Genomic DNA, 27,900 nt, shown 5'->3' with positions numbered 1-27,900 from the left:
TTGGAATGGGAAGGGGAAGTGGAATTAAAATTCAGCATTTTGTGTGTGTTGCTTGGATTTCCAGCATCTGCAGATTTTCTCTTGTTTTCTTGCTGGCTAGTGTTTTCTTCCTCCAATATCAAAGTTCAAACTTCAGAGTTCAAAGTAAATCTGTTATCAAAGTACATGCTGTATATGTCACCATATACATACAACCCTGATATTCATTATCTTGTGCACATTCATAGCAAATACAGTACAAGAAACATGACAGAAGCAACAAAATACTGCCCCCAACAGGACAAACAAAAAATGTGCAAAAGACAACAAGCTGTGGAACGGCAGAGACAAAGAGAAAGAGAAAAATATTGATAACATGAGATGAAGAGTACTTCAAAGTGAGTCCAATGGTTGTGGGAGCAGTTCAGTGATGGGGTGAGTGAAGTTATCCCCTCCACTTCAAGAGCCTGATGGTTGAGAGGTAATAACTATTCCTGAACCTGTTGGCACACACAAAATGCTGGAGGAACTCAGCAGGCCAGACAGCATCTATGTAAAAGAGTACGGTCAATGTTTCAGGGTGAGACCCTTTGGCAAGAGTACGTCAACTGTACTATTCTCCATAGATACTGCCTGGCCTGCTGAGTCTCTCCAGCATATTGTGTGTGTTGCTCGAATTTCCAGCATCTACAGATTTTCTCTTGTTTGTGCCTGAACCCGGTGTTGTGGGTTCTGAGGCACCTGTATATCTTTCATGAAGGCAGCAGCAAGAAGCGAGCATATCCTGGATGGTGGGGGCCTTTGATAATGGATGCTGCTTTTCTGCAATAGTGCTCTATGTAAATGTGCTCAACGATGGGGAGTGCTTTACCCGTCTCGGTCTGGGCTGTATCCACTACTCTTTGTAGGCTTTTCTTTACATAGGCATTGGTATTTCCATTCAAGGCCGTGATGCAGCCAGTTAATATACTTTCCACTACTCATCTGTAGGAGTTTGTCAAAGTTTTAGATCACATGCTGACTCTTCTCAAACTTTGAAGAAAGTAGAGGCATTGCTGTGCTTTCTTCGTAATGGAGCTTAAGTGCAGGACCCAGCACAGGTCCTCTGAAATAATAACACGAAGGAATTTAAAGTTGGTGACTCTCTCCACATCTCCCACTGAGGACTGGCTCATGGACCTTCAGTTTCTTTCTCGTGACATCAATAATCAGCTCCCTGGTCTTGCTGACGTTGAGTAAGATGTTGTTGTTATGGCATCACTCAGCCAGATTTTCACTCTCCCTCCTATATGCTGATTTGTCATCACCTTCGATTTGGCCTATGACAGTGGTGTCATTGGCAAACTTAAAAATGGCACTGGAGCTGTGCTTAGCCACACAGTCATAAGTGTAAAGTGATTAGAGCAGGGGGCTGACCACACAGCCCCGTGGTGCACCTGTGCTGATGGAGATTGTAGAGAAGTTGTTGCCAATCCGAACTGACTGGTGTCTGCAAGTGAGAAAATCGAGGATCCAATTGCACAAAGAGGCCAAGGTCTTGAAGCTTATTGATTAGTTTTGAATGTTGATCTGTAGCCAATAAAGAGCATCCTGATGTATACATCTTCATCGTCCAGATGTTCCAGGGTTGAGTGTAGCACCAGTGAAAAGGCTTCTGCTGTCGACCTGATGTGGCGGTAGGCAAACTGGAGTGGATTCCAGCCACTTCAAAAGCCACTTCAGAGAGGTTGATATGTTTCATCACCAACCTCTCAAAGCACTTCAACACAGTGGATGTAAGTGCTACCGGACAATGCAGGCTTCTGCATTCTGCTTAGGCACCGGTATAATCAAAGCCTGCTTGAAGCAGTGGGGAGTACCTCAGACTGCTAGATGCTTTCTGTGGGCTCACCCTCCTGGAAGATGCTCTCACGTCAGCCCCAGAGACTCAAACCACAGGGTCATCGGGAGCTGTGGGAACTTGTGAAGGTTCCTCCATGTTTAGATGGTCAAAGCCAACATTAAAGGCATTGAGCTGATATGGGAGTGTAACCCTTTTGTCAGCGAAGTTGCTCGGTTTCACTTTGTAGGAGATGATAGCATTCAAGCCTGCCACAGCTGCTGAACATTCTGCAGTGATCCAAGTCTGGTCCAGAATCGCCACATCATATGTGAGATGGCCCTCCGGAGATTGTACCTGGATGTCTTGTATTTTTACTTGGTCACCAGACCTGACCACCACTGATCTGTCCCCCAGCAGACTGCGGATCTCATGGTTCATTCAGGGCTTCTGGCTGGGGAAGACTCTGTTAATATTCAACCACACAGCCAATTTTTGTATCATCTTCAGACTTCCTTACCATTCTCTCTCCCATATCAAGATTTAAATTATTAATATGCTTTACAGAAAGCAAGGTGCTGAGCATCAAATCCCGTGGAATGACAACTGTAACAATCTTTCAGTCACAAAAACACCCATCAGACATTTTGTTACTTCCTGCACATTGAGAGAATTCTAAATGTAATTTGTTGCTCTTCCCAGGATTCTTGGGCTTTTACTTTTTATTTTATTGTCTGCCAGATGAGGCCAATTCAAAACCTTGTTATGACCCGGGCAGACTACATCAAATGCACTGCTCCTTTTTATCCCATCAAATGAATAATAGAAGTGTGAATCTATTTTAAGCAACTAATTAAAATCCAAATGCATAGCCGAATATTATCAGATAAAAATTAATTTCCATTTGTGGCTAAATCCCAGTCAATAAAAACCTGCTGAATAATTCAATAAAGACTTAACCTTAATTCAAGAGTCAATAAATTCCCAAACAATGAAACCGACATCCAACCTTTGAAAAGTAAATGTCACTGCAAGGCCAATAATAAAAGATAAATAGGATTCAATAAAGATTAAATCCTATGAAATAAAAGGTGAATGTAGATCACAGGTACTGTGTGGTCTAATTATCATAATAAATAAATAAAGGCGTCCATTAGCCTTGCGAGACCATGGATCTGCACCTGGAAAGTCTTCACTCTCCAGGGCGCAGGCCTGGGCAAGTTTGTATGGAAGACCAGCAGTTGCCCATGCTGCAAGTCTCCCCTCTCCACGACACCAATGTTGTCCAAGGGAAGGGCACTAGGGCCGATACAGCTTGGCAGCTGTGTCGTGGCAGGGCAATGTGTGGTTAAGTGCCTTGCTCAAGGATACAACACGTTCCCTTGGCTGGGGCTCGAACTCACGACCTTCAGGCAGCTAGTCCAATGCCTTAACCACCTGGCCATGTGCCCGCACAATTATCATAAAATGATAATTAAAACCATCTGAAATAAAATGTTTAATTTTTTTTAAATCTTATTCCTTGTCAGGCAAAACAACATTCCATTCTGTAGTGTGTTTTTATTTATTCTTACTTGTTATTTTCTGTCAGATGTTCCATGGTGAGAGAGGCAAAGAGACAAAAATTGGAGAAAAATAGAATTAGTTATATATTAGCTTAATGCACACATTCAGTATTCAGAGCATATAGGCAGAGACAAATGGAAAGACAGACAGACGTAGGTATAACAAACTCATCCAGATAAGGACAAGGCAGAAAAAAGACAAATGTACTTCACATACAGAAACAAAGACTTTCAAACCAACTGTGCAAGTTGGATATTCAGGTGTAAATCTTTATAGAAACAAAATGACTTATTTCATTGCAGGAATCATTTTAGCAGATGTGTGTGAAATCAGATTTGTGGTAACAGTGAGAGAGAAGAGGAGACACTCACAACTGGTAGATAGGTTAACTATTTACAAGACAAGACAGACACTAAACATTCAAGTAAACTCTTCCAGTTACGCCCAGATGCAAATGCTTATCTAAAGCCTGTGCTCAGATGCTCTCTCACAGCAGCACACTTTTCTCTGTTCCCTTGGCAATGGTCATGACCTCCAGTCAGCCCCTGAAGCAAGAAACCAAGTGATTTCAACGTGCTAGATTTATATTCTTCCAGTGCTGTGATGTCATCAGCCGGCGCCTTAGTGCCAAACTTCAGCCAATGGAAGGGCTACAGTGCTCCTTAAACTGGCCAACCTATAGCTAGCACTGGTGAGCGGCTTTCGGTGAATGTGTAAGAAAGCTGGTATCAGCAAACAGGAAAATTCAGAGCAGGTAAACAATATAGTTGTCAGTTGATTAACGAGGTAAATATTATGAAGCATCTTTAATAATGCTCTAGGAAGGAATTTCCAATTGGCTTTAACTGGGAAATGTAGGGTTGCTACTCGTGGACAGTTAAATCTGTAGTTAGCTCTAGGTGAATGTGTATTTACTACCTGCTTTGCAGATGAAAACCGAAGACATGATACCCACAGATAAAACCCTTCGCTGACTTTTCTCTTGGCTTCTTTCTGTAAAGTATTTCAAGAAGATAATGACTAAAGCCAGGAACTGGTTCCATGGAACTTCAGTTCCCTTTGCTGGTTTCTCCAATCAGTGAATAGTGCCTGCTTTAATCATCCATCTGTGACAACCCTACCTGTGGCAGCTAAAACCTAAACTCCTTCTGAGAATGCTGTGTCTCTCCAATTTGCTCTCTTCCCTCTTGATATCCAATACTTATCTCCTTGATCAATAACAGCTACTTGACCACCTGCCGTAACACCTCCATCTGTGTGGTTCATACACCTCTCTGATCAATGTCACCACTGTGTCTGCCCAGTCACATCTGAATGACCTCCTTTTGAACAATCAGAATGTACAGCTCTGGCTGGCATGAATTCGTTCATGACCAGTTAGCTGCTCACACATCTTCCTTGCCTGCGTGGTCCCCAGCAACTTTTAAATGCTAAGCCATCAAAGGAGTGCCTCGTTTCATTAACATTGTAACAGTCCAGCATCAATCAAGGTGGATCATTCTGGGATTCCATTCTGCCACACTGATGACAGCTGCACTTGTGGAAGTAATGCATTGGAGGGCAGGACTTACAATAGTATTAAGGCCAGTGAATTCTGCAAGCACACCATCCTAAACAGGAATGAGAGATTGCAGCGCCACTCAGAAATTCCAGCTAAGTAGATAACAAAATGTTTAAAACTCTATCTCACTCTCATTATACAATTATGATCTACCCACTCCCCTTTTATTTCAAGACTGACTAGTAGAATGCTTGAGGCTGCCAAAGAACACAAGAACATCGTTTGGCAATGTATTAATTTTGTTCAAGTTATGTTTATTTTGTTGCTCTGCTTTAAGTTTTTTTGTTTAATTGGACTATTTATTGATTATTATACTATGGATGTTAGTGTTGGTAAATAGGATTAGTACAGATGGGTATTTGATGGTCATGTGAACAGGGTGCTTCTGAGCTGTGTGACCAAAGAAAGCCCTTAATCTGCTGACTCCTATGAAGTGATTTAAGGACATTGCAATGTTATTCCAATTAATCTATTAAAATAGGCCTTGTCATTCAATAACAGATAGATCATTGCCATAGAAGTCTCACACTTAATTCTCAATCTTCTTCTGTTTCAATGCCTGAAGGACCAAGGATAGATTTTCAATTTTTTTTCTTCATCTAGGACTAGACTCAAATGATGGAGTGAATGAGTTTTTTTTAGTGTTGAGGTCTCCCCTCAGACTGATCTGCCAAAATGCCAAAACAAAGGGGTTAGTTGGCTGCAAGTGAATACCTCTCCCTCACTTCCAGAGCTGCCCACACATCTTTACCATTATCCAGCCCCAGGTACTTTAGGCTAACGTTGCACAGTATCCATCAGGGTGGGGAGTTCTTGTGTTACCTTGCTGTCTCTTTTCCCAGTGCAATGTCTTTTCAAATGCCAAACGGGCAGCTCTACACCACCACTATTACTACACACACATCTGCCCAAAGTAGATTCCACAGGATCTTATGGATAGTTCATACCCACCAGGATTGGGGTGCATGAGCAGGAAGGGTATTTCCACAGTCGCATCACTACAGAAAGAGAAAGAATCAGAGTGAGACAGAACAAGAATGCTGCTGTTGCATGAATGACACACTTTGCATCAAATCCAATCAGATTTCTTGATCTCTAGCTACCAAAATGACAGCACTGTGCTGATGTCTTTCAGTTTTGCAGATGGGAATGTCTGCTGCTTTCTGCACAGCAAGCTCCCACTAAGGAGAGTAAGATAAAAGACAAGATCAAATTGGTAAATTAAATTAATCAATTGGTTCATTATTGTCAGGCACGGTGAAAAGCTTGGTTTGTCAGGTCATCCAGACCAACCATTTCATTACAATGGTGCACTGAGGTAGTACAAGGCAAAGCAGTAACGGAACAAGGCAGAATAAAGTGGCAGACAGAGTGCAGTGCAGGCAGACATTAAGGTGCACAGCCATAACGAGGTAGAGTGTGAGATCAAGAGTTCACCTTATTGTACTAAGAAACCCTTCAGTAGTCTCATAACAGTGGGATAAAAGCTGTTCTTGAGCCTGGTGGTAGCTACTTTCAGGCTTTTGTATTTTCTGCAATTATCTCTACTTATTGATGGAGATCAGGTAAAGCATTGGCTATGACATCAACTGATCTCCCCTGATCTTCAGCTAATGCCTTGGGATCTTTTATGCCTATTTCCAAGTTTAATGATTGCTCAGAACGTGGCGCAGTCCTAGCGCCTGACTCGTTTGCATTCTCAGTGTGGTGGGAGGGGAATCTTTATCTTCACTGTCCGGACAGAGCACAGAATGAAAACTAGGCAGGTCCAGCAGATAGTGCATGACCCTGAGTGGCTAAGATGTGAATTACTCTGCCTGTGGAATGGGGTGCCATTGGAATTCTGAGTAAAATCTACCCTCTTGATTCCGAGACAAGAAAGCATTCAGCGGCTTATGTGGCTTAATCATTCTCTGTACAAGGCATCTGCTAATGATGATTTGAAACTGAGAAATGACTGACAGCATAAATCACACATTATTTCCATTATTTGTTCATCATCAGCCACGTGCCCCCACCTCACAACACATCAGATAATCTGCTGTGTTCTACGAGTCTGTGGTGGCCAGTGCTTGTTCTACGAGTCTGTGGTGGCCAGTGCGATCATGTCTGCTGTTGTGTGCTGGGGCAGCAGGCTGAGGGTAGCAGACACCAAGAGAATCAACAGACTCATTTGTAAGGCCAGCGATGTTGTGGGGATGGAACTGGACTCTCTGATGGTGGTGTCTGAAAAGAGGATGCTGTCTAAGTTGCATGCCATCTTGGACAATGTCTCCCATCCACTACATAATGTACTGGTTGGGTACAGGAGTACATTCAGCCAGAGACTCATTCCACCGAGATGCAACACAGAGCATCATAGGAAGTCATTCCTGCCTGTGGCCATCAAACTTTACAACTCCTCCCTTGGAGGGTCAGACACCCTGAGCCAATAAGCTGGTCCTGGACTTATTTCATAATTTACTGGCATAAATTACATATTACTATTTAACTATTTATGGTTCTGTTACTATTTATTATTTATGGTGCAACTGTAACGAAAACCAATTTCCCCCGGGATCAACAAAGCATGACTATGACTATAAGTAAACCTGCATTCTTTACAACTGTTACGTGCGGAATGAGAGGAAATTCTCCCGTTTAGGATTTATCACTGATTCAGGAAAATGCCTAATTTTATGCAATGATGAAGATAGAACAGTACAATACAGAAATAGATCCTTTTACTCACAATGTTGCACCAGACTAATTTAGTAATTAAATTCCTAACTTAATTAATCCCTTCTGCATACACAATGTCCATGCCTCTCTATTCTCTGCACATCCATGTGTCGAAGAGCCTCTTAAAAGTTTCTGTTGTACTTGTCCCTACTACCACCCTGGCAAAATATTACTCACTGTGTAAAAAACTGCCCCAAACCTTAAATGCATGCCCTCTGGCATTAGACGTTTGTGAAAAGAGTTGCCTGACATCTTGAAAGGCTATCCATATCTTTCATAATCTTTTAAACTTCTATCAGGTTTTTCCTCATCCTCTGCTACAACAGAAAAAACAACCCAACACATACCTTCTAATCTAGGGAACATCCTGGAAAGACTCTTCTCTGCCTTCTCCAAAGCCTCTACATCCCTCCTATAATGGGCCGACTAGAATTGAATGCAATATCCAGATACTGTCTATCTAAAGTATTCTAAAGCTGTAACATAATTTTTCAGCTCTTGATCTCAGTGGCTCAACTAATAAAGGCAAGCATGCCATACACCTTCTTTAAAACCTCAAGCTATGTAGCCACTTGGAATCCAAGATCTCTTTGTACATCAACACTGTTAAAGGTATACTGTCCCTTTATATTTGATCTTTCAAAGTACACCACTGCACACTTAGCCAAATTAAACTCCATCAGCCATTTCTCTACATATTATTGGGTATCCTTGGGTAATTTATTCACAACACGACCAACATTTTCATCCAAGACCTCCAAACAGAATAAGTGTCATCAACCACTACTGTCTCTTTTCTATGGGTAAGCCAATTGCCAATCCAAATGGAAAAGTAATCAAGGACCCCAAAGATCATAATTTTCTGGATGAGTCTACTATGAGAAACCTTGACAAATTCCTTGCCGAAATCCATGTAGGCAGCTCTACCTTCATTAATCATCTTTGTCATCTCCCCAAAAAACTCAATCAAGGAAGTAAGACATGACTCACCCTGCACAAAGCTATGCTGTCTCTAATTTAGTCCATGGTTTTCTAAATGCTCATAAATCCTATCCTTAAAAATTGTCTCCAGCAGCCTCCCATTCACTGACATAAGGCACACTGGTCCGTTTCCAGAATTATCAATGTTTCCTTTCTTGGATAATGGAACAACATTAGCTACTTGCCAGTCCTCTTTGACCTTGCTTCTGGCAATAGAGGACACAAAGATCTTGGTCAAGGCCCCGGGAATCTCATCTCTTGACTCTCTTAACAATTTTGGGAATATCCTATCAGGCCCTGGGGACTTATCCACCCAAGCGTCCTTTGAGACGCAATATTACCTCATTTTCTTAAATCACAAAATTAGCATATTGACACACTCCATCCTATGATTCCAAGTCAAAATAGTAATTATTAAAACAAATCTGAACCAATATATTGACTGGCCCAGTCCAGATGTTAGCTTAGGAAGAATAATCTTTCCACGTGTTAAGTAAATTTCTTTTTACATACTGTTGAAAATTAGTAAGAACCTATAAATTAAGATATTGATAATTTAATGTAATATTACTTCACCTGGTGGTAATGTCACCCAGCAAGCTGCAAGAAAGCATGAACAACAAAATTAATGTTATGCATAAGTAGCTCAATTCATTGCAGACACCTACATTTAAATAACTTCACAGAAAGTGAGAAATGCAGAGAGTACACTGGTCAGAGACACACTGAAGGGTGTAAGGTGCCAAGAGTGTCTGAGGAGTTGTTTGAATATAGAAATAGCTGAAGCAGATGTGAGATAGAGCAGAGCACGGTATTTATTAAACTGTGGAAGAGACAGGCGCATGTACTACACCTAATTTCAGCTAGTTTGCACACAGCAAGATGTCAGCAACAACGATGACTCACTAAAACAATATCAGTGATATGGTTTGAAGGTGAAATAGTATCCAAGATATTAAAATCTACCTGTTCTTTAAAAGATATCAGAGGCATTTTGCATCCACTACAGAGGAAAGATGGAGCATCTGTTTAACACACGCTCATGCACTAAAGATGAGCTTACAGCATGGATCAGTACTTGGAGCTATGATGTTGTGGCCATTACAGAGACTTGGATGGCTCAGGGGCAGGAATGGTTACTTCGAGTGCCAGACTTTAGATGTTTCAGAAAGGACAGGGAGGGAGGCAAAAGAGGTGGAGGTGTGGCAGACATGGAGTGATTGTCTATGGAGTCTCTGTGGGTGGAAGTTAAGTACAGGAAGGGGTCAATAACTTTACTGGATGTTTTTCTATAGACCACCCAATAGTAACAGGGACATCGAGGAGCAGATAGGGAGAAAGATTCTGGATAGGTGTGATAATAACAGGGTTGTCATGGTGGGAGATTTTAATTTCCCAAATATCGATTGGCATGTCCCTAGACCGAGGGGTTTAGATGGGGTGGAGTTTGTTAGGTGTGTTCAAGAAGGTTTCTTGACACAATATGTAGATAAGCCTACAAGAGGAGAGGCTGTACTTGATCTGGTATTGGGAAATGAACCTGGTCAGGTGTCAGAGCTCTCAGTGGGAGAGCATTTTGGAGATAGTGATCACAGTTCTATCTCCTTTACCATAGCATTGGAGAGGGATAGGAACAGACAAGTCAGGAAAGCATTTAACTGAAGTAAGGGGAAATATGAAGCTATCAGGCAGGAACTTGGAAGCATAAATTGGGAACAGGTGTTCTCAGGGAAATGTACAGAAGAAATGTGGCAAATTTCAGGGGATATTTGCGTGGAGTTCTGCATAGGTACATTCCAATGAGACAGGGAAAGGATGGTAGGGTACAGGAACTGTGGTGTACAAAGGCTGTTGTAAATCTAGTCAAGAAGAAAAGAAGAACTTACAAAAAGTTCAAAAATCTAGGCAATGATAGAGATCTAGTAGATTATGCTAGCAGGAAGGAGCTCAAGAAGGAAATTAGGAGAGCCAGAAGGGGTCATGAGAAGGCCTTGGCAAACAGGATTAAGGAAAACCCCAATGCATTCTACAAGTATGTGAAGAGCAAGAGGATGAGATGTGAGAGAATAGGACCAATCAAGTGTGACAGTGGAAAAGTGTGTATGGAACCGGAAGAGATAGCTGAGGTACTTAATGTGTACTTTGCTTCAGTATTCACTACAGAAAAGATTCTTGGCGATTGTAGGGATGACTTAGAGCGGACTGAAAAGCTTGAGCATGTAGATATTAAGAAAGAGGATGTGCTGGAGCTTTTGGAAAGTATCAAGTTGGATAAGTCACCGGGACTGGACGAGTTGTACCCCAGGCTACTGTGGGAGGCGAGGGTGGAGATTGCTGAGCCTCTGGCGATGATCTTTGTATCATCAATGGCACAGGAGTGGTTACGGAGGATTGGAGGGTTGCGGATGTTGTTCTGTTATTCTAGAAAGGGAGTAGAGATAGCCCAGGAAATTATAGACCAGTGAGTCTTACTTTAGTGGTTGGTAAGTTGATGGAAAAGGTCCTGAGAGGCAGGATTTATGAACATTTGGAGAGGTATAATATGATTAGGAATAGTCAGAATGGCTTTGTGTAAGACAGATCGTGCCTTACCAGCCTGATTGAATTTTTTGAGAACACAAAATAATCTGCAGATGCTGTAAAAGATCAAAGCAACACTTTCAGTACGCTGGATGAACTCAGCAGGTCGGGCAGCATCAGTCAGAAACGATGAGTCGATGTTTCGGGCTGGAACCCTTCGTCAGGACTGAAGAGTGAAAGATGGGGAAGGATTTGAAGAATGCTTGTAGCGTCAGTTGATAGACCAGTAATTTGAAAGACAAAGGGGTGGGGGAGGGGAAGCATTGACGTCATAGCCCTGAAAACAATGGGTGGTAGATGAAGGAGGCGGAACCATGAGGCAGCTGGGGGAGGGGGTAGAGTGAAATAGGGATAGAGGAAGGGAGGGGGAGGGAATTACCGGAAGTTAGAGAATTCTATGTTCATACCAAAGGGCTGGAGACTACCTAGACTGTATATGAGGTGTTGCTCCTCCAACCTGAGCTTAGCCTCATCATGGCAGTAACGGAGGCCATGTATGGACATATTGGAATGGGAATGGGAAGCAAAGTTGAAGTGGGTGGCTACCAGGAGATCCTGTCTGTTGTGGTGGACAGAGCGGAGGTGCTCGACGAAGCGATCCCCCAACCTGCGTCGGGTTTCACCGATGTAGAGGAGGCCACACCGGGAGCACCGGATGCAATAGATGACCCCAACAGACTCACAAGTGAAGTGTTGTCTCATCTGGAAGGACTGTTTGGGGCCCTGAATGGTTGCAAGAGATGAGGTGTAGGGACAGGTGTAGCACTTACGCTTACAGGGATAAGTGCCGGGTGGGAGATCAGTGGGGATGGACGTGTGGATAAGGGAGTCGCGGAGGGACTGATCCCTGTGGAAAGCGGAGAGGGGTGGAGAAGGAAAGATGTGCTTAGTGGTGGGGTCCTGTTGAAGGTGGCGGAAGTTGCGGAGGATAATGTGCTGGATCTGGAGGCTGGTGGGGTGGTAGGTGAGGACAAAGGGAACTCTGTCCCTGTTGTGGTGGCGGGAGGATGGGGTGAGGGCCGAAGTGCGGGAAATGGGGGAGATGCGGGTGAGGGCATCATTGATGACGGTAGAAGGGAAACCACGATCCTTAAAGAAAGACGACATTTGAGATGTCCTGGAACGGAAAGCCTCATCCTGGGAGCAGATGCGGCGGAGACGGAGGAACTGGGAATAGGGAATGGCATTTTTGCATGTGGCGGGGTGGGAAGAGGTATAGTCGAGGTAGTTATGAGAGTCAGTGGGCTTGTAGAAGATATCAGTGGACAGTCTGTCTCCAGATATGGAGACCAAGACATCGAGAAAGGGGAGAGAAGTGTCCGAGATAGAGTAAGTGAATTTGAGGGCTGGGTAGAAGTTTGAGGTAAAGTCGATGAAATTTGCGAGCTTAGCATGGGATCGGTCCCTCCGCGACACCCTTATCCACACGTCCATCCCCACTGATCTCCCACCCGGCACTTATCCCTGTAAGCGTAAGTGCTACACCTGTCCCTACACCTCATCTCTTGCAACCATTCAGGGCCCCAAACAGTCCTTCCAGGTGAGACAACACTTCACTTGTGAGTCTGTTGGGGTCATCTATCGCATCCGGTGCTCCCGGTGCAGTCTCCTCTACATCGGTGAAACCCGACGCAGATTGGGGAACCGCTTCGTCGAGCACCTCCACTCCGTCCGCCACAACAGACAGGATCTCCTGGTAGCCACCCACTTCAACTCTGCTTCACATTCCCATTCAGATACGTCCATACATGGCCTCCTCTACTGCCATGATGAGGCTAAACTCAGGTTGGAGGAGCAACACCTCATATACTATCTAGGTAGTCTCCAGCCCTTTGGTATGAACATAGAATTCTCTAACTTCCGGTAATTCCCTCCCCCTCCCTTCCTCTATCCCTATTTCACTCTACCCCCTCCCCCAGCTCCCTCATGGTTCCGCCTCCTTCTTCTACCACCCATTGTTTTCAGGGCTATGACGTCAATGCTTCCCCTCCCCCACCCCTTTGTCTTTCAAATTACTGGTCTATCAACTGACGCTACAAGCATTCTTCAAATCCTTCCCCATCTTTCACTCTTCAGTCCTGACGAAGGCTTCCGGCCCGAAACATCGACTCATCGTTTCTGACTGATGCTGCCCGACCTGCTGAGTTCATCCAGCGTACTGAAAATGTTGCTTTGAAGTTTTTGAGGATGTGACTAAACACATTGATGAAGGTAGAGCAGTAGATGTAATGTATATGGATTTCAGCAAGGCATTTGACAAGATACCCCATGCAAGGCTTATTGAGAAAGTAAGGAGGCATGGGATCCAAGGGGACATCGCTTTGTGGATCCAGAACTGGCTTGCCCACGGAAGGCAAAGAGTGATTGTAGATGGGTCATATTCTGCATGGAGGTTGGTCATCAGTGGTATGCCTCAGGGATCTGTTCTGGGATCCCTGCTATTTGTGATTTTTATAAATGACCAGGATGAAGAAGTGGAGGGATGGGTTAGTAACTTTGCTGATGACACAAATGTTGGAGGTGTTGTGGATAGTGTGGAGGGCTGTCAGAGGTTACAACGGGATATTGATAGGATGTAAAACTGGGCTGAGAAGTGGCAGATGGAATTCAACCCAAATAAGTGTGAGGTAGTTCATTTTGGTAGGTCAAATATGATGACAGAATATAGTACAGAATACAGTAAGACTCTTGGCAGTGTGGAAGATCAGAGGGATCTTGGAGTCTGAGTCCTTAGGACACTCGAAGCTGCTACACAGGTTGACTCTGTGGTTAAGAGGGCATATGGTGCACTGGCCTTCATCAACTGTGGGATTGAGTTTAAGAACCTAGAGGTAATGTTGTAGCTATATAGGACCCTGGTCAGACCCCACTTGGAGTTCTGAGCTCAGTTCCAGTTGCCTCACTGTAGGATGTGGAAACCATAGAAAGGGTGCAGAGGAGATTTACAAGGATGTTACCTGGATTGGGGAGCATGCCTTATGAGAATAGGTTGAGTGAACTCAGCTTTTTCTCCTTGGAGCGACGGAGGATGAGAGGTGACCTGATAGATGTGAATAAGATTATGAGAGGCATTGATCGTGTGGATAATCAGAGGCTTTTTCCTGGGGGTGAAATGGCTAGCACAAGACAGCACAGTTTTAAGGTGCTTGGAAGTAGGTACAGAGGAGTTATCAGGGCTAAGTTTCTTTTTTACGCAGAGAGTTGATGAATGAGTGGAATGGGCTGCCGGTGACAGTCGTGGAGGCGAATACGATAGGGTCTTCTAAGAGACTCCTGGACAGATACATGGAGCTCAGAAAAATAAATGGCCTTGCGTAACCCCAGGTAATTTCTAAGGTCAGGACATGTTTGGCACAGCTTTGTGGGCCAAAGGGCCTGTATTGTGCTGTAGGTCTTCTAAGTTTCTATATTTCTATGACTTCGTGCTCAGGTCCCCAAACCAGAACATGAACTTCCAAGCCAGAGTTAAGAGTTAATGAGGCAGGGACCAAACCTGCAATAAATTAATGCTTAGAATTTAAGGTTTCTTTCTGGAACTGCAGTTCTAGGATTCCTGCAGAAAATCTTTGAAGACTCCTTCTGTTACAGAATTCATATTTAGATGAATACCATGGCTTCCTGGCTTAGAAAATCAATTATACAGCAGAAGACAACTAAACTCCAGCAGCATTTCCAACTGGACAAGGTGCAAAGCATGAAATTGAGCTATGTGCTTCTGTGTTCCTGATGTACCAATATGTAGGCACTCAAAAATGCATCAGTAATGCCTATCTGCATGCCAAGCATGTTTAGTGTTGCTACTGCAATACTGGAGTGTCCATGCACAACTGTATAGGAAAGTGAGGTTTAGCAGCAGGAGGGTAGATGGCTGGGTGCCACAAAATGGGGTAGGGGGGATTTTTGGGAAAGGTGAGTGTGCAACCCATCAGAGGATGAGGCTGGAACTCCTTCTGCTCTACCCAACAACTAATTTTGTAGGAAGGGACAACTTGCTTGTAGGGTATGTGGGGGCTGTTTCTACTTCCTCAGTGCCAAAGCATCTAATGGAGAAATGGAGAATTCAGGAAGTCCACTCCAGTGACTGAATTAACCTTCCTAACAAAAACTGAGGTGAACCCACCCTGTTATTGGTAGAGATGATTCCTATGAAGATAACTCCCCTACTATTTCAGAGGAGATGTGAACACTCTAAACATTATCAATTGACCATGCGCTTCCAAGTGCAATACAACTTGTAGCCCTTGATGGTAAAATCTATAATTTTCAGGTTCTGATTGTGTGGGTGAGTAAGGTATCTTCTGATCACTCACAGTGAATATAAAAATAAAACTCAGCATAGGATTATGTGAAGTTGCAAAGCTGATTCTTAGGTGTAAAATGTGAATATCTGCTACAAAAATGAAACTAATTTGAAGGCAAATACTCACCCAGGAATCAACAAGCTGATTTTTACGGTATAGGACACCAACATCCCCTGAACTTCTCGATCAGTTCCTTCCTTTAAACTGCAACAAAGGAGTGACTGGTGATTATACTGAATTGTACCTTTCCCACAGGTCCTCAAGCATATTGGATCATCAGTGCCTTCATTCTGTCTTCCCCTTCTGCTCCAATCTTTTAAAACAAGCTTCCTGTCACCTCTCTTTAAAACAAAGCTGATGGAGCTTTGCTAAACCAGTCACTAATCTAGACCTTAATGCAGAACTGTGCTAACTCACCATTGTATCTCCTTCCCTTACACAACTAATTCTTGAAAAATACTGCAAAGAAACTCACAGCATCTTCAGCAGAGTCATAGAAAAGTACAGCACAGAAACAGGCCCTTTGGGCCATCTAGTCCGTGCTGAACCATTTAAACTGCCTAGTCCCTCCAACCTGCACCCAGACCACTGCCCTCCATGCCCTCCTATCCATGTAACTATCAAAACTTCTCTTAAACATTGAAATTGTGCACCACTTGTGCTGGAAGCTCATTTCGCACTCTCAGAAACCTCTGAATGAAGAAATTTCCCCTCATGTTCCCCTTAAACTTTTTACCTTTCGCCCTTAACCCATGACCTCTAGTTGTAGTCCCGCCCAACCTCATTGGAAAACCATACAGGCATTTACACTGCCTATACCCTTCATAGTTTTGTACACCTCTATCAAATGTACTCTCAATTTTCTAAGTTCCAAGGAATAAAGTCCTAACCTATTCAGTCTTTACTTATAACTCAGGTCCTCCAGCCCCAGCAACGTCCTTGTAAATTTTCTCTGCACTCTTTCAATCTTATTTACATCTTTCCTGTAGGTAGTTGATCAAAACTGCACACAGTACCCCGAGTTAGGCCTCGTAAACGTCTTATACAACTTCAACATAACATCCCAACCCCTGTACTCAATACTCTGATTTAAAGAGGCCAATGTGCCCAAGGCTTTCTTGACAACCCCATCTACCTGTGCCACCATTTTCAATTAATTATGGACCTGTATTCTTACTATTCATTGCGTAAGGCCTACCTTGGCTGGTCCTCCCAAAGTGTAACACCTCACACTTGTCTGCATTAAATTCCATCTGCCTTTTTTCAACCTACTTTTCTAGCTGGTCCAGATCCCTCTGCAAGCTCTGATAGTATTCCTCGTTGTCCACTGCACTCCCAATCTTTGTGTCATCCACCGATTTGCTGATCCAGTTAACCACATTAGCATCCAGATCATTGATATGGATGACAAACAACAACGGACCCAGCATCATCCGTGGCACTCCACTAATCACATGCCTCTAGTCAGAGAGACAACCATCTACTACCACTCTCTCTGGCTTCTCCCACAAAGCCAATGTCTAATCCAATTTACCACCTCATCCTGAATGCCAAGTGACCAACTTTCCATACGAGTCCATGTAGACAACATCCACTGCCTTGCCTTCATCAACTTTCTTGTACCTTCCTCAAGAATCTCTGCAAGCTTAGTTAGACATGACCTACCACGCACAAAGCTATGCTGACTATCCCTAATCAGTCCTGTCTATCCAGATATTCATATACTGTATATAGTTCCTTAGAATACCTTCCAATAGCTTTCCCACTGCTGATGTCAGGCTCACTGGCCTATAATTTCCTGGTTTATTTTTATATCCCTTATACTTAATGATCCATATGAAACGGCTTTAATCTTTAGATATCAGCCTATCCTCTCTCAATAATGCTGTTCCTGGAGCATAATTTTTTTTATTTAATAATTATCATTTCTGTCCAGACATTCTTGTTTTGTCCCTATGCCTTACGTATAGTCACCTTATGTACAGACACTCCTGCACTTTATGTACATACAATCAATCCACATATGTATATAAGCTACTTTACATGTTTATATTTATTGTGCTCTTTATCTTACTCTGTTTTTTGCACTGCACCCAAATCCACAGTAACAATTTATTTTATTCTCCTTTAAATGGTTTTGAAACTTTAAGCTATACTGAATTGTACAGAAGAGCATACATCTTCAACACGGATATCACCTCATTCTATTTTGATCCACAATTTGCTCAATATCAACATATGCCTTTGTTTCTCAGTGCTATGAGAGTACTTGGGGGCTTCTCTTTGCCATAAATCTAGCAGCATCTGCTGACTCCTGCAATTAATTTTCAAGTTTGGGTGGTAATGCCACTTAACTTTCTAAAGAAACAAGATTCTGAAAGATCATTGCTTATACTACAGATTGTGCATTGCAAACATAGAACATAGAACAGTACAGCACAGTACAGGCCCTTCGGCCCACAATGTTGTGCCGACCCTCAAACCCTGCCTCCCATATAACCCCCCACCTTAAATTCCTCCATATACCTGTCTAGTAGTCTCTTAAACTTCACTAGTGTATCTGCCTCCACCACTGACTCAGGCAGTGCATTCCACGCACCAACCACTCTCTGAGTAAAAAACCTTCCTCTAATATCCCCCTTGAACTTCCCACCCCTTACTTTAAAGCCATGTCCTCTTGTATTGAGCAGTGGTGCCCTGGGGAAGAGGTGCTGGCTATCCACTATCTATTTCTCTTATTATCTTGTACACCTCTATCATGTCTCCTCTCATCCTCCTTCTCTCCAAAGAGTAAAGCCCTCGCTCCCTTAATCTCTGATCATAATGCATACTCTCTAAACCAGGCAGCATCCTTGTAAATCTCCTCTGTACCCTTTCCAATGCTTCCACATCCTTCCTATAGTGAGGCGACCAGAACTGGACACAGTACTCCAAGTGTGGCCTAACCAGAGTTTTATAGAGCTGCATCATTACATCATGACTCTCAAACTCTATCCCTCGACTTATGAAAGCTAACACCCCATAAGCTTTCTTAACTACCCTATCCACCTGTGAGGCAACTTTCAGGGATCTGTGGACATGTACCCCGAGATCCCTCTGCTCCTCTACACTACCAAGTATCCTGCCATTTACTTTGTACTCTGCCTTGGAGTTTGTCCTACCAAAGTGTACCACCTCACACTTCTCTGGGTTGAAATCCATCTGCCACTTCTCAGCCCACTTCTGCATCCTATCAATGTCTCTCTGCAATCTTTGACAATCCTCTACACTATCTACAACACCACCAACCTTTGTGTCGTCTCCAAACTTGCCAACCCACCCTTCTACCCCCACATCCAGGTCGTTAATAAAAATCACGAAAAGTAGAGGTCCCAGAACAGATCCTTGTGGGACACCACTACTCACAGGCCTCCAATCTGAATGTACTCACTCCACCATGACCCTCTGCCTTCTGCAGGCAAGCCAATTCTGAATTCACCTGGCCAAACTTCCCTGGATCCCATGCCTTCTGACTTTCCGAATAAGCCTACCATGTGGAACCTTGTCAAATGCCTTACTAAAATCCATATAGATCACATCCACTGCACTATCCTCATCTATATGCCTGGTCACCTCCTCAGAGAACTCTATCAGGCTTGTTAGACACGATCTGCCCTTCACAAAGCCATGCTGACTGTCCCTGATCAGACCATGATTCTCTAAATGCCCATAGATCCTATCTCTAAGAAACTTTTCCAACAGCTTTCCCACCACAGACGTAAGGCTCACTGGTCTATAATTACCCGGACTATCCCTACTACCTTTTTTGAACAAGGAGACAACATTCGCCTCCCTCCAATTCTCCGGTACCATTCCCGTGGACAACGAGGACATAAAGATCCTAGGCAGAGGCTCAGCAATCTCTTCCCTCGCCTCATGGAGCAGCCTGGGGAATATTCCGTCAGGCCCCGGGGACTTATCCGTCCTAATGTATTTTAACAACTCCCAACACCTCCTCTCCCTTAATATCAACATGCTTCAGAACATCAACCTCACTCATATTGTCCTCACCATCATCAAGTTCCCTCTCATTGGTGAATACTGATGAGAAGTATTCATTGAGGACCTCGCTCACTTCCACAGCCTCCAGGCACATCTTCCCACCTTTATCTCTAATTGGTCCTACCTTCACTCCTGTCATCCTTTTTTTCTTCACATAATTGAAGAATGCCTTGGGGTTTTCCTTTACCCTACTCGCCAAGGCCTTCTCATGCCCCCTTCTTGTTCTTCTCAGCCCCTTCTTAAGCTCCTTTCTTGCTTCCCTATATTCCTCAATAGACCCATCTGATCCTTGCTTCCTAAACCTCATGTATGCTGCCTTCTTCCACCTGACTAGATTTTCCACCTCACTTGTCACCCATGGTTCCTTCACCCGACCATTCTTTATCTTCCTCACCAGACAAATTTATCTCTAACATCCTGCAACAGATCTCTAAACATCGACCACATGTCCATAATACATTTCCCTGCAAAAACATCATCCCAATTCACACCCGCAAGTCCTAACCTTATAGCCTCATAATTTGTCCTTCCCCAATTAAAAATTTTCCTGTCCTCTCTGATTCTATCCTTTTCCATGATAATGCTAAAGGCCAGGGAGTGGTGGTCACTGTCCCCCAGATGCTCACCCAGTGAGAGATCTGTGACCTGACCCAGTTCATTACCTAGTACTAGATCTAGTATGGCATTCCCCCTAGTCGGCCTGTCCACATACTGTGACAGGAATCCGTCCTGGACACACTTAACAAACTTTGCCCATCTAAACCCTTGGAACTAATCAGGTGCCAATCAATATTAGGGAAGTTAAAGTCACCCATGATAACAACCCTGTTATTTTTGCACCTTTCCAAAATTGCCTCCCAATCTGCTCCTCTGTATCTCTGCTGCTACCAGGGGGCCTACAGAATACCCCCAAAAGAGTAACTGCTCCCTTCCTGTTCCTGACTTCCACCCATACTGACTCAAAAGAGGATCCTGCTACATTACCTACTCTTTCTGTAGCTGTAATAGTATCTCTGACCAGAAATGCCACCCCTCCTCCCCTTCCCCCCCCCCCCCATCCCTTTTAAAGCACTAAAATCCAAGAATATTGAGAATCCATTCCTGTCCTGGTGCCAGCCAAGTCTCTGTAATCATAATTCCATGTATGTATCCAAGCTCTCAGTTCATCACCTTTGTTTCTGATGCTTCTTGCATTGAGGTACACACACGTTAGCCCTTCTACCTTACTACCTTTACACCGTTTATTCTCTTTCTTCAAAGCCTCTCTATATGTTAGATCTGGCTTTACTCCATGCACTTCTTTCACTGCTCTATCGCTCTGGGTCCCATCCCCCTTGCAAATTAGTTTAAACCCTTCTGAACCATGCTAGCAAACCTACCTGCAAGGATATTGCTCCCCCCTCGAGTTCAGGTGCAACCCATCCAATCTGTACAGGTCCCACCTTCCCCAGAAGAGATCCCAATGATCCAAAAATCTAAAACCCTCCTCCATGCACCAACTCCTCAGCCACGCATTCAACTGCCATCTCCTCCAATTCTTACCATCACTGTCACGTAGCACTGGCAGCAATCCTGAGAACGCCACCCTTGAGGTCCTGTTTTTCAGCCTCCTGCCTGGTTCCCGAAATTCACACTTCAGGACCTCATCCCTCTTCCTGCCTATGTCGTTGGTGCCAACATGTATCACGACTTCTGGTTGCTTTCCCTCTCGTACCCGGTCAGAGACATCCTGGACCCTGGCACCCAGGAGGCACCCACAAAATCTCCTGTCTGCTCCCCTGACTATAGAGTCTCCAATGATGACAGCTCTCCTCTTCTCCGTCCCACCCTTCTGCACCACAGGGTCAGACTCAGTGTCGGAGGCCCTGCCACCGTGGCTCACACCTGGTCGGTCGCCCCCGCCAACAGTATCCAGGACGGTAAACTTACTATTCAGGGGAATGGCTACAGGGGTGCTCTGCACTACCTGTCTGCTCACCTTCGCTCTCCGCCCTCTGACTGTCACCCAACGACCTGCTTCTGACAGTCTAGGTGTGACTACCTCCCTGTAGCTCTCATCTATGACTGCCTCATTCTCCCTTACGAGTCAAAGGTCATCCAGCTGCTGCTCCAGATTCCTTTCATGGTCTTCCAGATCACCCAGTCGTATGCACTTCTGGCAGATGTGACTCTGCAGGAGACAGGCGTTCCCCCAAGACTGCCACATCTCACATGAGAAGCATATCACTGTCTACAGTGGTGTCAAATTCTCTGGCTGATACTTCGCCACTATGCCAGACAATATCAGAGTCTCCGTCCAAAATGCAACATCAAGTACTGTTACCTACTGATGGCTTGCATTCATGATCCATTATGCTCCCGCTCCATCAGTTGGCTTCAAACCTGATGAATAGTGCTTCATAGCAACACAAAGGAAATTATGAATTTGTAGTCATTGTTATCTACTCTTTTGAATAAGGCAAGTTCATTGATCCAAACCATCATGGTAAAACTCTCTCTCTCTCCCCAACATCACCTCTCCCTTGAGGTCTCCTCCATGCTGGTAACACCAGGTAAGCACATGAGCATCAGTAAGGCCATCAACCACAGTGGCATCAAAACCAAACCCCATTGTGCCTACACTTGGAGAAAGGGAGATGCGAAAGAACAGGTGAGGAGGAAGATGGGCTGGGTAGAGGAAAGGAGATAACCTTGAGATCAGGAGGGAAGTTGACTGGAAGAGCAAGACACCAAGATAGATTTCAAGAGGAAAAAAAATGAGTATTTTCCGTCAAGATCTATTCATGGTCTGGAGTGAGAATCCTGGCTGAGTTTATCATGTGGCCATCCCAGGAACATTAACAGTGATGTAAGTAATAGAGCTGCTTCGTCATGGTTCCAATGGCACAGATTCAATCCTTGGGGTTAGGTGTTGTCTGGGTGAAATTTGCACATTCTCTCTGTGGTCATGGGGGTATCTTCGCAGTGCACCAGTTTCCTCTCAAACTGCAAAGATGTGCAAGTTGTAGGCTAATTGGTCATTCGGTCAAGGTCAGAGTCAGGGTTAGGGTTAGGGTGTATTGAGCCAGTATGTGGTCCAGTCTGGGGTTAGCTGATGGGAATGTGGGAAGCAATATGTTTTGTGACAAAATACCAAGTTATCAGAAGATTGAGGCCGATAAGAAAGACAATGGGGGAACATTCAGAAATGTTAATGGGAGACGAGAGAGATTAACGAAAGGAGACACAGTCCCGAGTATTGTCAGAGGGGTTGCTTTGAACCGAACTGTTTGAAGTATGATGGACAGGCGATACCCCAGCAGGTGCATAAAAGGAACAGATTCGCTAAGGCAAGACACACCACGACACCACGATATAACGAGACCCTGGAAAAGCGGTGTGCCCCCACAAGTTGGTGGGAGGTTGGGAGGTTTGGAGGTTTGGTCGCGGGACCGACCATAGACGCACAGGGTGGAAAGGTACGATTGGCGGGAACCTGGTGTGTGTGTCCGCCCTTGCCTGGGTGCCGGGTTCACTGCAGAAGAACGATCGTATCTGGAACGGAGGGGTCACAGTCGGTGACCTCAGAAGACATTACAAAGGGCTCGCCCGAAAGCTAACTGCGAGGAATATCAAAAGTCTGTTGAATCCGATTTGAATATTATCATTCGCTCTCTCTCTCCCCCCAACGGCACAACAGCGATTACTGCGAACTGAACTAAACTGAACTGAACTCTGTGTCACTTGAGACTGATCATTTTACCCCTAGACTGCGATAGAGCTTGATTGATCCTATTATCCTAGTTCTGTGTACATGTGTGTCTTATCATTGCTAACCCATTGCATTTATATCCTTACGTTTAGAGTACTGTGTTACTTATTTCTTTAATAAAACTTCCTTAGTTTCAGTAATCCAGACTCCAACTAAGTGGTCCATTTCTGCTAGTTTGGCAACCCAGTTACGGGGTACGTAACATAAGTGGGGTTCTCTTCCGCGATTTTGAACGCTAAATTTGGGACGGGGTAAATTGATTGGGTTAAAATTCCCGAAAGAAAGAAAAGGCAAACAGCAGAAATAGAGATTGAGGAATTTCTAAAGGCGCCGACCTTGGAGGCATTAGAGGATGCCAGGAAAGTAGAATTGGCAGCTGTGGCCAAACGGTTGAATCTTTTTAAGGGGAAGTCGACAATGAGGAGAGAGGAGATGCACAGAGCTATCATAGAGCATTATGTGTCTAAAGGTGTGTTTCCCCAAGGGGAGCTGGAGGTGATATCTATGGGAAAACCTGGTGGAGACGCAGTACAGGTGCAGCTTGAAAAATTGAGACTCGAGCATGAGTTCCGGGTAAGACAGCTAGAACACGAAGAGAAACAGTTAGAACGACAATGAGAAGAGAGAGAGAGGCAGTTGGAGCGAGAAGAGAGGGACAAACAGTTGGAGCGAAAAGAGAGGCAGTTGGAGAAACAGAGGGAAAGGGAATTTGAGCTGGAGAGGTTAAAGATGATGGCAGCGCAGGGGCCCATGCCGAACCAAGGTGGAGGGTTCAGGGCGACCCAGGAGGTTAGGCTGGTTCCCCCATTTGACGATACTGATGTGGATCGGTACTTTCTCCATTTTGAAAAAGTTGCTGTAAGTCAGGACTGGCCGAGGGATAAGTGGGTTGTTTTGCTTCAGAGTGTACTTAAAGGAAAAGCCCAACAAGCTTACTCGGCTTTGTCCGCAGAAGATGCCCAGAGGTATGAGGTGGTGAAAGAGACCATCCTCAGGATTTATGAGTTGGTCCCGGAGGCATACCGGCAGAGGTTCCGGAATGCGAGGAAGCAGTATTTAGAGTTTGCCCGTGAGATGCAGACATATTGCGCGCCTCGAAGGGGGTAGAGGGGGATTATGACAGACTGCTACAGCTAATCCTGATCGAGCAGTTTAAAGGTTGTGTCCCTGAAGGTATGAGACCCTACCTAGATGAGAAAGAGGCAGACACTTTAGCCGCAACTGCTAAGTTAGTGGATGAGTACGCGTTGACACATAAAATGAAGTTTGCCTCCAGTAAAGGCTACCAGAAGGGTAGTCAGGACGGCGGGGAGAGTCTGCCAGCAAAGTCAGAAAGTAGGCCAGGGACTAGTGAGAAGGATAAGGTAGACCGGAAGCAGTTTGGTAGGAAGTCTCCTGGGGTCGTATGCTATAATTGTGGGAAAGTCGGACACTTTGCGTCCAGGTGCTTTGCCCCAAAGAAGGAGACGAGGAAAGGAAAAACGGTGGTTCCGACTGGCTGTATTGAGCTGGTAAGCAAACCGCTAGGAGAGAAGAGGTCTGATAAAGTTCAGGAAGGGCGCGAGAGGTTTACCTTGGCTGGATTGGTGTCAGTGAAGGAGGGGTTATACCCAGTTCCAGTACGGATCTGGAGAGACATTGGAGCTTGTCAGTCATTGATACTAAAGAGTGTAGTTCAGAGACCGAGACTGGGAAAGTCAGGGTCATAAAAGGCATTGGGAAAGGGACTGAGGCAGTACCTTTGCACCAGATACACCTAAAAAGCGACTTGGTCTCTGGACCGGTCACGATTGGGTGAGTCCCTAACTACCGATGAAAGACATGGAGGTCTTACTCGGTAATGACCTTGCCGGCGGAGAGGGGTACCCAGCAGTAAGATTGACAAGCCAGCCTGCCAGCATTGAGGTCCCGCCCATGGACTCACAGGTTTATCCCGTTTGCGCAGTGACTCGGCGTATGTCCAGAAAGGCTGCCGAAGCTGATATAGAGTTAGCTGAGACGTTTCTACCAGCCTTGTACCAGGGGGAGGTAGAAAGTGAAAAGAAGGAGCGTAGTGAAACAGGAGGAAGTGAGGGAGCTGAGGCAGACTTAGAATTAGCCAGGAAGGAATTTGTACAGGCACAGGAGCGAGACGAGGAGCTGATGGTTTCGGCGGAGACAGCTCTCTCTGACGCAGAATTAAAAAGGGAGCCAGTGGGCTATTCTGTGGAGGAGTGAGTGCTAAGGAAGAAAGGGAGACCAAGTACCGTGCCCGCAGATGAGGAATGGGGGGTGGTGCCAAAAATTTATGGGGATGAAATTCTTAACCTGGCCCACAAGATACACCTCGGTGGACATTTTCGGGGGAGGAAAACAGTCGGCAGAATCATGAAAGAGTTTTACTGGCTGCACAGGAGGAAGGATAATATTGACTACTGCAGACGTGAGCTGACACAGTTACAGGCTTTTGATATGCTAACAGCTTGCCACGATAGGCGAACAAACTTAGTTGGTGTTATCGCGCAAATTAATGAGGCTAGGGTGCCACGTGATAAGGGGAAAACCCATTTAGAAAAGATAAGTATGGTGCCGACCAGATGGGAGATATCTATTGTTTTGGCCAGTTTTGCTGATAAGGTCTCTCCCTTAATCCCTGAACAAAGCGACCCGTTAAGAGAGCTAATTAAACGGCACGCACACGTATGTCTGAATGTCCCGAGGCGATGCAAAGAGCCGGGACATGGTGTTGTTGTCACATCAGGTCAGCCTAGTGAGCAACACCCCTATAGGATGATTAATTCAGTGACTAAAGGGCTAAAGAACACAGAAGTGTATATTGGCGATGTAGTGGTCTGGAGTGACACGTGGGAGGAACACATTGTGGCACTGTTTAAACGGCTGTCTGAAGCCAGCCTGACAGTGAACCTCGCAAAAAGTGAATTCGGCCACGCGAAAATCACTTATCTGGGATTTGTGGTAAGACAGGGGCAGCTGGCACCGATGCAAGTTAAGGTGCGGGCTATCTCTGACGTCCCAACCCCGACAGACAAGAGAGCCCTGAGAAGGTTTTTGGAGATGGTGGGGTACTATAGGAAGTTTTGCAAGAACTTTGCGGATATTACCCACCCTCTTACTAAGCTCTTGCCAAAGAATGCTAAGTTGGTATGGGATGACCCTTGTTATCTTGGTCCGGGACGAAAACCACTGAGAAGTTACACTGATCACAACTCATTAGTGTTTTTGGCCACTATGAAGTTTGTTAAGTCGGAGCCTGGATTTAGAGGATTATTAAAATAACACATATAAAAGGAAGACAAAATGTGATTGCTGACTGTCTGTCAAGGTGTTGGCAACTTAAAGTTCTCTGTATTAGCCAAATAGCTGATGAACATGTACATTTGTGTGTATCTAATAATAATAGCCTATAATTTTTACCCCGGTAAAAATCCTTTGAAGGATAGGGGTATGTGACAAAATACCAAGTTATCAGAAGATTGAGGCCGATAAGAAAGACAATGGGAGAACATTCAGAAATGTTAATGGGAGACGAGAGAGATTAACAAAAGGAGACACAGTTCCAAGTATTGTCAGAGGGGTTGCTTTGAACCTGAACTGTTTGAAATTTGATGGACAGGCGATACCCCAGCAGGGGGATAAAAGGAACAGGTTCGCTAAGGCAAGACACACCACGACACCACGAAATAACGAGACCCTGGAAGTGTGGTGTGCCCCCACAAGTTGGTGGGAGGTTTGGACCAAGACGCATAGGGTGAAAAGGTACGATCGGCGGGAACCTGGTGTGTGTGTCCGCCCTTGCCTGGGTGCCGGGTTCACTGCAGAAGAACGATCGTATCCGGAACGGAGGGGTCACAGTCGGTGACCTCAGAAGACATTACAAAGGGCTCGCCCAAAAGCTAACTGCAAGGAGTATCAAAGGTCTGTTGAATCCGATTTGAATATCATCATTCGCTCTCTCTTTTCCCCCAATGGCACAACAGCGATTACTGCGAACTGAACTAAACTGAACTGAACTCTGTATCACTTGAGACTGATCATTTTACCCCTAGACTGCGATAGAGCTTGATTGATCCTATTATCCTAGTTCTGTGTACCTGTGTGTTTTATCATTGCTAACACATTGCATTTATATCCTTACGTTTAGAGTACTGTGTTACTTATTTCTTTAGTAAAACTTTTTTAGTTCCAGTAATCCAGACTCCAACTAAGTGGTCCATTTCTGCTGGTTTGGCAACCCAGTTACGGGGTACGTAACAGTTTGAAACCAATGGGTGTAAATGACTGTCTGACCACTGGCATGGATTTAGAGGTTCAAAGATCCACTTTGCATATTGCCTGATTCTAACACCCTGTGACTATGAGAGGACAATTAACCGAACACAGACCGAGAACAGAACTTGGGATGTTCCTGTTCTATGTAGCTCACACAACAGCAGACAATGCTTTCATTCACTGAACCTTCAAAATGAAGCACTGTATACAATCTACAGGTATCCCTCCATCAAACATACAGAGCTTTCAGACCAATTCGACTCCAAGCTATTCGATGGAATCCTAGTTTGATAACTGGGTAACAAAGGCTTCTCAAATCATATTCCTCCTT

General features: G+C 44.6%; 1 protein-coding gene across 1 annotated transcript in view; it reads right to left on the bottom strand.

The window, feature by feature from the left end:
• Positions 1–27,900, bottom strand: part of LOC140196444 (S-arrestin-like) — a 58,217-nt gene that overhangs the window by 8,270 nt on the left and 22,047 nt on the right. Inside the window, exons 11-13 of the mRNA XM_072255674.1 lie at positions 15,635–15,712; positions 9,204–9,227; positions 5,877–5,923 (exon numbers count right to left, since the gene is read on the bottom strand). Of these exons, the coding sequence (XP_072111775.1) occupies positions 5,877–5,923; positions 9,204–9,227; positions 15,635–15,712 (149 nt within the window). The remainder of the gene's footprint in view (positions 1–5,876; positions 5,924–9,203; positions 9,228–15,634; positions 15,713–27,900) is intronic.

This window comes from Mobula birostris, chromosome 4, assembly GCF_030028105.1.
Source record: "Mobula birostris isolate sMobBir1 chromosome 4, sMobBir1.hap1, whole genome shotgun sequence".
NCBI lineage: Eukaryota > Metazoa > Chordata > Chondrichthyes > Myliobatiformes > Myliobatidae > Mobula > Mobula birostris.
Note: the sequence above shows the minus strand (reverse complement) of the source record. Positions and strands in the feature narration are given on the sequence as shown.